General features: G+C 45.8%; 2 protein-coding genes across 2 annotated transcripts; one reads left to right on the top strand and one right to left on the bottom strand.

Moving 5' to 3' along the window:
* The first annotated feature begins 95 nt into the window (after positions 1 to 95).
* Positions 96 to 3,724, top strand: LOC124483704 (proline-rich protein 36-like). The gene is made up of 2 exons (XM_047044250.1): positions 96 to 2,189; positions 2,389 to 3,724. The coding sequence occupies exon 1, from the start codon at positions 96 to 98 to the stop codon at positions 789 to 791; it is 696 nt and encodes a 231-aa protein (XP_046900206.1). The 3' UTR covers positions 792 to 2,189; positions 2,389 to 3,724.
* A 5-nt stretch (positions 3,725 to 3,729) lies between these two features.
* c21h19orf67 (chromosome 21 C19orf67 homolog) lies at positions 3,730 to 6,744 on the bottom strand. Its single transcript, XM_047043583.1, has 9 exons — positions 6,676 to 6,744; positions 6,429 to 6,530; positions 5,973 to 6,063; positions 5,660 to 5,861; positions 5,345 to 5,492; positions 5,092 to 5,192; positions 4,684 to 4,947; positions 4,331 to 4,483; positions 3,730 to 3,936 (listed from the first exon to the last, which is right to left on the bottom strand). Exons 3-9 carry the CDS (start codon positions 6,007 to 6,009, stop codon positions 3,756 to 3,758), a joined length of 1,086 nt encoding a protein of 361 aa, XP_046899539.1. The 5' UTR covers positions 6,010 to 6,063; positions 6,429 to 6,530; positions 6,676 to 6,744; the 3' UTR covers positions 3,730 to 3,755.
* Positions 6,745 to 10,538: the final 3,794 nt, after the last annotated feature.

Below are 10,538 nucleotides of genomic sequence, written 5' to 3'. Positions count from 1 at the left end.
AGCTGAGACGGAGGGAGGAGCTGGACAAGCAGAGGAGGGAGCTCCAGCTGCAGCTGCAGCAGCAGCAGCAGGAGCTGAAGCAGAGGCAGCAGATCATGCAGTGGCAGCAGGAGTTAGAGCAGCAGACTCAACAACAACCAGCAGCAGCAGCAGGCCAGAAAGCCCAGTCTGCCGTCCAGCTGTCGCCTTCCTCCGGGCTCTGCACCATCTACGAAGCACTGGAGAATAGCGAGGAGGAGGATGATGATGATGAAGAGGACGACCATGTAGTAAAGGAACTGAGCATGGAGGAGAACGGCGATCTAACGCCAACTCTGAAGGATGGCGAAGGCCAACGAGAGAGGAGGACGTTCATCGAAGAACAAGAAGATACGGACCCTTCCGTCACCAGCTCCTGTCACACCACGCCCCCGCCGGACTCCCCCCCTCAGGTGGAGCCCCGGCACCCCTCTCCCGGAACGGAGAGCCCCGAGGGCGAGTCCCCTCCCCCTCCAGAGTCGCCGGAGCGGCCCCCTCCCCCGGACCTGGACTGGGGGAAGAAGGTGGACATCGTCCAGCAACTCATCAACCAGACCCTTCTGCTGGCCGGCGACGGCTGCTCTTCCCTGCTCCTTCTTCCAGGGGGAGGGGGAGGCACACTGAGCCCCCTGGAAAGCAGCCTCTGGCCCAATCTGGCCCCCCTCACCCCGCCCTCGGCCACTGTCACCTCCGTCAGCAGCTTCTCCCCAGAGGCTCCGGGGAGCTCGCCACAGGGAGAGTGGACGGTGGTGGAGTTGGAGACCCACCACTGAAGGTCACTACGCACACATGGAAGCACATCGTTACACCTTTTTTATTTGGTGGGGTACCAGGGATGGACACACACACAAGTGACACACACAAGTGGCACACACACGCACACATTTTCACGTGTACCTAAGGTCGTGCGGAAGATTCAACTTTGACTCTTTTATTCATATGCACACACCTGCACTGTTTCATGGTCCTAGGGTTTGTCACATCACTGCTGTTCACACGCTAGACTACTGCAACACAACACTACGTTGACCCTTTACACTGTAACCCGATACCTGTATTACCTCATTTGTGCCATCACAACTGCATCACCACAAGTACAACACTGATACACGACACTGATATCACTAATGCGCACACACACAGGATAGCCGTTTGATGGGTGGCTTAATATATGCATTTGGCACACACACACACTACTGACTACTGTCCTGGACCTGTGTTTCATGCCAAACCAATGTGCCATGCTAAACTACACACACCAACGGCGCCAAAAAGTCAGTCGATCGATTAGGTTCAAATAGAAGGCGGTGCATTCCATGTACTTTAAACTAGTTCACTGGTTAATTGTGGTGTTTAGGATATAGTAGCTATGAATGCTCCCTTGTTCGTTTTTTGTTTTTTACTGAAGCCAAAAGTGATGGTAATTTGACCGTTGGGACACAACTACTGTTTATTACATAGACAAACACTGAAGAGGATTCACTACTGACTCAGCATAGAATGACTGCAATTTATCGATCTCAGCATGAAGTGTTGTGTGCACTAGACCTGTGTTCCTCTTTGATACCGCTGACAAACTGCACATGACTTTGTATGGACTCCGAATATGTCACTCGATGCCTGCTGTGAACTCCGGTTGATCGATCTGCCCTCCACAGGGCCGGCTTGTTCCTGAGGAGGTGTCCCACTGGAGAAGCCTTCTAATAGCTCAAACCACTCGTTGGCAATATTTATTATTCGATCTGAATTTGAAATGATTATTTATTGACAATGTAGACCTTTTTTTTCCTGGGTGGTGTTTTCAAGCACTATTGGCTATAATGTGGTTCTAAGTAAGGTCAAAGGTGATGCGGAAATAACGTTCAAATGATATTTGTTGTAGGAATTGGTTTGGTGAAGGCTAGCATGTTTTCCCGTCTGAGCGTATCCCCAGGGTGGCCCCTCTCTGTGGGTTACAGATGCAAAATGGGTGTAGTAACAGGCGTGCCGGAATGATATGAAGTCATGGGTGAAATTAGCTGGGAGATTTGAATGGCTCAGAGTGTCCAGCTGCACAATGACTCTATTGAGTACAACACTTCAACTCTGGGTCGGACCGATTCTGCTGTGAGGGTAATGCGTCCAGTCCAAAGGAGGAAGTAAGGATGTAGCGAAGGATTGAAGAGGGGAAAGTATGACACTGTTCAACTCTAATATTGTGGTATTGAATTGGTGGTATGTTTGTCACTGTTTTTAAGTTGTGTGTATATTGTCTGTCCGTTTGTGTGGAAATGTTTGCCTCAAAATATTAATAATTTGAGCTGCCTCAGTGGATTGTGTTGGTGGTAATGAAATCATGAGTATGTTAATGTCATTATCATGTCCATTCAGGTCATAAAATGAAGGCACATAGACTACGAAGAAAACGACTTGTGTTTTTACAAAGAAGACTTTGTATGGTGAAATAGGAGGACAGGTTGTACAAGGACTTCAGCTGTTAAGATGATGGTTCATCTTGTGAGAGCGGTTCCACCAGGACTTGACATGAAAAACTAGGGTACGACCAGCCACTCTTTGTAGCACATTGGGATGGATGACGCTGCTTAGTCATGAACCGAGGGACTTGACAAGCAAAATGTCCTTTACTGAGGGTGAACTAGGGTAGGCTAGCCATAGTGTCTTAATTTACAGCTGTCTCACAGTAAAGCCAAGAGGCAGGCACTTGCCAGTAGAGAACTCGGGTACATTCCAATTTGAGGGGTCGGCCATGTTTAGGCCCTAGCTGGTGGACAGCAAATGTATCAGTGAAATCTGGCCTTTTATTCTCTGTGATTTTTAAGTGTAATTATTATATAGTATTTTGTATTTCTGTAGTGCATATTATTGAAAATGCAGATAATTTGAGCCTGTTCATGGCAATGAAGGGAAATCACTGGAATTTATTTTGTACTGTAGAGATATCTAGATTTATCGTAAACTATGAAGAGTTAAGATTTTATTTATAGATGCAAATCATTTTAGGAAATGAAGGATACAATTGGTTAACTGAAATCTGAGCTGCAGATTGAAATGAGACGATAACTTTTTATTTTGTCAGTTTTATTGAACTGCAACTTGGCCTGCCTTTCTGATGTGTGTTCAGCTATTGAACAGGGAATTGGGTCTGTGTGCTTTGGCTGCCATGCCCCACACAATATTTGATGTCTAATTTGGAGATCAATCACAGAATTTGCCTTACACTATCCTGGTCATATCTGAAAACAACTGATACTTTTGTAACCCACAAACCCACCTACTAACATAACACACACACATGTAATGTGTACTAATACTAGTACTGCAATTTACGGAAATTTACCAATTTTGTAATTTATTTAAAATGAAGAAAACCACTTGTGTAATTTCTGTGAAAGTTTTGTGGAAGACATTTAGGCATTTTTACACATTGTGGGGCTCAAAATCATGGCAGCTCGTATAATCCCTGAAGTTTTGAATTTGTAAATGTGTTTGTGTAATTATTTTGATGCATTTACCTCTATGAAAATAAACTTTTCCAAAACACTGTTGCTTTCACAAATTATCCACTACCATAAAATACGTTAATTCAAAAAGTACTTTTGTGAACATGACAACATTTAAAATTAAAGACTAAATAGTCAACCACAAACCCTTAAAATATACCTTCTACATAACACAATAGAAACCCTTCAGAACAACAGCAATCCGATCCCCCCCCCAGTCCCACGTGAACCATCGGGTCACATACCAACATGTGATCCAGCAGCAGTGTGGTCAGAGGGGGAAGCTTTCTCCAAACTGACCCTCTCCTGTGACAACAGCACCCCCAGCAGGCAGTCTGTGGCGCTGCAGGCAGAGGGCTCCTCCCCACCCAGACACAGCAGCTTGCCATACTGGCCCTGAGGAACACGGCACAGGATCCTGGAGAACACACACACACTGAATGAGCAACTGACATGTATAGATCTACATACATAGATGTATAGATACATAGGTCTAAATATGAGTGTACGATGCATTGTGACATTTAAACAGAGTAGTTGTAATCTACATCTTAGCAGGTACAGTATTGAAGAACACCTATATACTTTTGACATTTATGCATTTAGCAGACACTTTTATCCAAAGCGACTTCCAAAAGAGAGCTTTACAAAAGTGCATAGGTCACTGATCATAACAACGAGATAGCCACAAACATTGCGGGTAACCAAAACACAAAGCACACATTGTGAAAACTAAATAAGTCCCAAAGGGAGGAACCATAGGAGCATGTAGTTAAACAAGATACAATTTAACAAAGAGAGACATAGAGTACCAGTCATAGATATCATCTGGGTCAGGGTGGGTTGGGATCCAATAGCCAATGGACCACATCCTAACTACATCGCCAGTGGCAACAGGCTCCTCCTCTCCCTCGCTGCGTCCCACTGTGTGCTCCTTGGGGATGTCCTCGTAACACAGGAAGTAGCTGCTCACACGCAAAACACACAAACAACACACCGGAGGTGAGAGAAGTCGCGCATTCCAACATCGGAACCACCCAATATCCTCCCATTTCAAAGCAGAATACGGCTCGACCTAGTCTTACAAAAATCTTTTCTTCGCTTCCTCTTTTCCCCCCCTCTGTCACTACTCAGCCTCTACCCATAAATGCTGAGCTGTACTCACTACTCTGTTGTGACGGCTGACTCTTTTACTGATGCGGTCTCTCGCTCCGAGTCTCCATCTGTCTTTCCTGTGTCTCTCTCTCCTTTGGCCTCTCCTCCTCTTCTCTCTCCCTCCTTCCCCTTGCAGGGCCTCACTACGTTCCAGCGCATGCGTTTGTACAGGCCGGTATGAACCCCTGCCAGGTAGGGGGTCGGCTGGCAGTACCGGAATATGGAGAGTTTGATTCTGTCTATCTGACAATAGCCTATGTAGAAGTGGGAGATACTGCAAAACATGGAGGGGAGTAGTCAAAAAATGGCTGCCTCGGGCGAGAGTAGGAGACACATAACTTGGATGTTGTGTGTTTGTGTGTGTGTGTGAATGTGTGTATGTCCATGAATGTAAATGTATAAATGTATGTGTGTGTACCTGTCTGGCTCAGACTCAACCAGGGACAGGAAGTTGTAACGGGCATAAGTGAGGACCAGCTGCTCCAGGCGAGTACACAGCTGCTGAGAGAAGTCTAACAGCTGTGTGGGCGACACACACACACACATTACTGACCTTCTCGGTTCCACGGTCAATCTGGCCCTGTCATTTAACAGTCACATTCTTGTCAGTGTGCTTTCTACGAGCACGGGGTTCAACAAAGGGTGTATGTGTTTCTGGGTGTGTTGAGGACCTGTGAGCGTATACATATGGGTAGAGGGGTGCGCTTGGACTGAGAGCTTCGGGCGGTGGACTCCAGGTAGCTGAAGTACGGCTGACAGGAACGCAGGAACACAGGCACCGCACAAGAAAAGCCCTCATTCTGCACGTGGTCGCACCTGCTAAGAACACACACACAGACATAACTTCATTTGTTTTGTTAAATGAATCTAGATTTGACCTTTAACTTCAGTTTCTAACTTTGTAAGTGCCTGTTGAAATAAACACTAGTCCTACACCATGTTTTACTGTTGATCAAATCTCCCTGAATAAGACATAAGTGACCTACCTGTGCATTAAGTGCGCCTGAACCTCTTCGGCCTTGTTCAGAAGATATTTAAGTTGTTGTTCTATAGGTCGGAGTTTCTCATCCAAAACGTTAATGTCTTGGCAGGGCTGTTTGGAAGCGTCACACCCAATCTCTACAGCGCTGCAATCCGACTGCATATCACCAGAGGGCGTCAAAACATCACTATCGTCTTTATCCGGCTCTGAAATGTTCAATTGCACATGGTCAGCAAGCTATAGATAACTTTACCTAAGGTCATTAGCTAAGTTACCTCGGGTCTCATTAACTATTGTTATAGAGTAAGTTCTTTCACCTTTTATTACATCTTGTTTTGGATCGTTCTTGTCCATCTCCCCTAACTCTTGCACCGTGCTTTCTTCTGACTTCACTTTAAACTCGGACACCTTGACATTTGACAGTAGCCGTTAAAAACTAGCTAACAAGTTAACAAAAAATATAGAACATCTGGAACATGAGAGTAGACTTTATGTGATTATATTAACCCTTCAGATACACGGTTAATTCAGTAAGCTATAGCTACTGTAACAACCTTTTGGGGCCTTTAACTCGTGTCTGTTAAATTTCTGCAGCGTGTAATTAGCTAGCTATCCTCCTAAGTCCTTTCTGTAGGCTACAGTCCTTTCTGTAGGCTACAGGTCCACATTGAAAAGTTCCACTTTCGGGTACAAACTACAGATTGATAACTCCCCTGGACTGCAGGTCGAGCATGTCCATCTTAGTTGGATGTGCAGTTTGCTTTCAACTTAACTGGACACCGCAAGTTTGTCGTTAACGTCTCAACCGTCCACTGTGCTGTGTCCAAATGTGTTGAATGTGGTGCTGACGTTCTTCCCACGCATCAATTCCGAATCTGGAAGGAAACGTCCTATTTTGATTTGCATGGGCTGTGCCTTTTGCATATATGAATCGTATTTCATATGTGGTGCAAGCAGCAACACACACACTTATTCGTAATTTCAATCAGAAATGTTTATAACTAAAATAAGAAAACCTACTGTTTCAGTATAAAACTTTTTTTCTCCTTGTTTTACTGCACAGTTGCTTTACTCCATTACCCGCCCTAACCCTCTAAGGTCAGGAGCTTATACAGCGTGAAGAAAGAATACTGTTTGAAGTTGAACAATAAGAAAATACATTCAACAGTTGGTTTATTAGGGCAAGAAATGAGAAATTACTAATCCATGGATGTTCTGGGCACAGTCACATGATACTCGGGCGCGCTCCTGCTGCCTATCGTACCCATTCGCGAGCATCAACCGCGCGCAGCTCCATCTGAAAAAGTACCCTCCCGCCCGAGCCATCAATGGCAATGCGTGGATAGAGGAGGCGATTCTGTCCTCCAAAACCGACAGAAAAACGGAGATCTTACCGTTGACACTCCTTTTTGATTTCGGCAGTTTACCGGATGGATATTTCAAACGGTGTTTTTAACGAAAAACGTCTCACGGCGGCTTGAAAGGAGGGTTTTGTAGCATGTGATACGGAGACTGACGCGTGTTCATGTTTCACGGATGTTGCAACGAAAAAGAGCTCATTAGTTGTTCGCCTCTTTATGGCATGTGAGCGATGTTCGGAGCCTAAAACGTTGATATTCAGTCGTGCCGATTTTTTATTTTTTTTTGTGCTGAAGCTAGCTGTTGATTGCCAGACACCCAAGGAAAGAACAATGAACGGAGCAGTTTTGTTTTATCTTTTTAATTTGTAAATATTTCAGACGCCGAACTGGTAACAATTTGGATGTTGTGCCGCATTTGCTGTTTACTAAGCAAAGTAAAAAGGTTTTGTGATGACCAGTCTCCTTTGGGCAGTGGCGCGTTGAGGCAAAACAATGCGGATTACCTCCCCGAGTCAATAATAGGGTGTTGATAAAAGTTCGGATATCATTAACAATGCGACGAGTCTTCTGATATAGAGCAAATATTTGCATTGAAGTTGGATGAATTGACAATAATACTACAAATTGAAATACGGAAGAGTCGGACAATTCCATATTTACCGAGTTTGTTGGTGAAACGACATTGCTTGTGAACGACTACCCAGCGAGCATCTTTCAGCAAAATCAACCATGGCCAACGATTCGATACAAGTAAGTTGAAGTTTCATTTTGCTAGTTCATTGTAACATCCGTTATTTCCTATGACTCATTGACTAGACTGGTTGCACTTCTCTTGGTGGACATGTTGACAATTAACTATTTATGGTTAACTGCGAAATGATTTTCGCCGGTTTACAGGGCCAGTCGCCCACTGTTCGCTGTCTAGACACTTGTGGCTGCCACTGCGCGAGGATCAGTGCAGTTATGGACGGTCACCTTGATAGTGTTTTCCTGGTGTCTTTTTGTATGAGTTATGGTCAGGCAGGGTGTTATCTGCACGGTCTTCGTATGTGCACCGGCCATAATACAGGTGGGTGTTTGGAAAACACACACACACACATACACACAATCACCCAGCTAGGCCTATATTTCCTATGGGCCTTGTTAGTTCTAGGAACTAAGAGTAGTCTGCCACTTGCATTTAGATGTGAACAATGATGTGTCAACAGCAAACAATATTTTCATGTCGGTGCCAAATGTCCTAATAGCATCATTATGCCACTTGCTACAGCTTGTGTGTGTGTTTCCAAATGCCAGCTACAAAAAGGTTCTGTTGAACAATCTGACAACACATTTATGCACAAGGAAATGTACCCATCCAAAGTAACAAGATTTGAGATATTTGAAAGGGCTTAATGTTTCATGAGACTGTATCCCGATAGAGTGTCTGACATTTAAGCCCAATGTGACAGTATTCAGTGTCAGTCACTGTACTGTCAGGGTAATAACAGCTCAGCACAGGTGTTATTCACACTGACACTGCAAATGCCATAACATAAAGGGAACTTGCATGCAAGGGGATTCATTTGAATATCGCCAATGGGGAAGTAGACTGCAACAGTTCTGGTCATGCTCTTGAGCAAACTCTAGACCCAGTTCTGTCTCCAGTTTCCTCAGTTTGTGTGTCACTAAACCGTGCTGAGCCGTACTGTGTACAACTGTGTGTAGCTTCAGGCAATCCCAGTGCTAAATTATGCATCCTATTTAAGTGCTACATCTCAGCTGACTGTCTTAAACAGGACCTCTGCTGGGTTACTAAGCTCACTCACCTACTTCCATTATCGAGCTCTGATGTCTTCAAGGAAGACCACAGTCCTTCCTGATTCAACAGTTTGGTTTCGATTTGACACCATGCCAATTGCTTGCCTGTAACCTCATTGAAAATGTACCCCCCGCTCCCCAAACAAGCCCGTATGTCTGAACTTAGCGACACAAAATGGAGCCTAGATGATGGAACCCTGCCTAACTGAACACAATGCTCGAAAGCTGTAGGTATACACGGCGTTCCACGTTGGGAAACCTCCTGGTGCCTCATAAGCATGTTGACAGGTTCATGTTTTCCATACGGGGGGGGGGGGGGGGGCTGTCTGTATCTCTGTTGTGACCTCTCTGAGCCCATAGCGGGCTGTGCACTCATCACAGACAGAAGCATGACTAGGAAGGAAGAGGGCGAGAGAGAGAGAAGCCCAAGGGACTCGGGCCAATCGTGGGACCAGAGATGGTGAAGAAGCAGAAAGGGGGCCACTCCTCCTCCGCGTGGTCACTTCCGGGTTCTGGAAATACTGGGACGACTTTATATGTCTTTACCAGCGACACTTGTTTCCTCATGGTCTTAACCGAAGACCTCTGCTTGCCCGAGCGAATGTCGGTTGCCGAAGTCTCACAGAATCGTGGCTCTGGTGGCTCTGTATCTTCTCCACAGCATGCCTTTTGTTCCCTGAACAGGAAGGCAGACACAAAACAACCCCAATAGAAATCTGAACCCAACTGCGTCAGACTTCCTCCTAAAGGTCAAAGGGGAGCATGAATGGAAAGGGGAACTTTAGCGTTGGGGAGAGACATGCCAGCGGACATGTGATGTTCTGTCAAATAAAGCCAGTCTTGGGTATTGCTATCCAGTGCTGAAGCTTCTTCGCAGTCGGACAAGTTAACGCTACGCATGCACAGCCGAAGTCAGACACTCAGGGGAATGCACAGGGATACTTCCCATAAACTGTGGCATGACGTAATGAGACAGCTATGCACATACCGCATCTCAGGCTCTTTTCTCAGCTTAGACCCCGGCGGTCATGTAGACACACACTAATGCAGCAGAGAGGACAAAGAGAGTCCCGCTACTCTTCCACTGTTTGGCAGCTCCGGGATCTTTTGTTGTCACAAGGATTTATGGCTTGTCAAGGTTTTCTTAGGAAGGCATATTGATGTGTGTTGATGTTTTCTGCACAGTACAAGCAGCAGTTAAAGCAGTCAATACCGTCTCGTCGTATCGGGTAACGCTTTGTTGGCTACGCGGGCATTCTGTTTGTACAGCACCATCTGCATGCCATTACAACTGTATGACGGGTTCCCCTGTCAATATCTCCATTTGATGTCCAATTACAGACACTGACTCAAGAGTGCTGTGTCTTTATTGGCTCGCGAGAGCCCGGAAACTCAATTGATGGTCCAACAAAGCTCTCAACTGGCTGGAGCCAGTGTCTCCATGCGGTGTCCATGCTGGCTGGCTGTCTCAGGCCCGTGTCTGAGGCCAGTGTGTCTGTGTTGGGTGGTGGGGTTGGAGGGTGGGTCTAAAGGGCATTATGCTGATGGGGCTCCAGCCAGTGCAGAACAATGGGGGTTATTGTCTGACAGATAGGCCAGATCACATTCATCATGTTCACTGTTTCCCTATCCCGGTCGGCCACACCCCGGCGTACTACTAATATCGAACAGGGAGGGCAGTGTGCATTTAGATCCGTAAGGTGTGGAAGTGCTGAGAAGGAG

Source organism: Hypomesus transpacificus, chromosome 21 (genome assembly GCF_021917145.1).
Source record: "Hypomesus transpacificus isolate Combined female chromosome 21, fHypTra1, whole genome shotgun sequence".
Classification (NCBI taxonomy): Eukaryota; Metazoa; Chordata; class Actinopteri; order Osmeriformes; family Osmeridae; genus Hypomesus; species Hypomesus transpacificus.
Note: the sequence above shows the minus strand (reverse complement) of the source record. Positions and strands in the feature narration are given on the sequence as shown.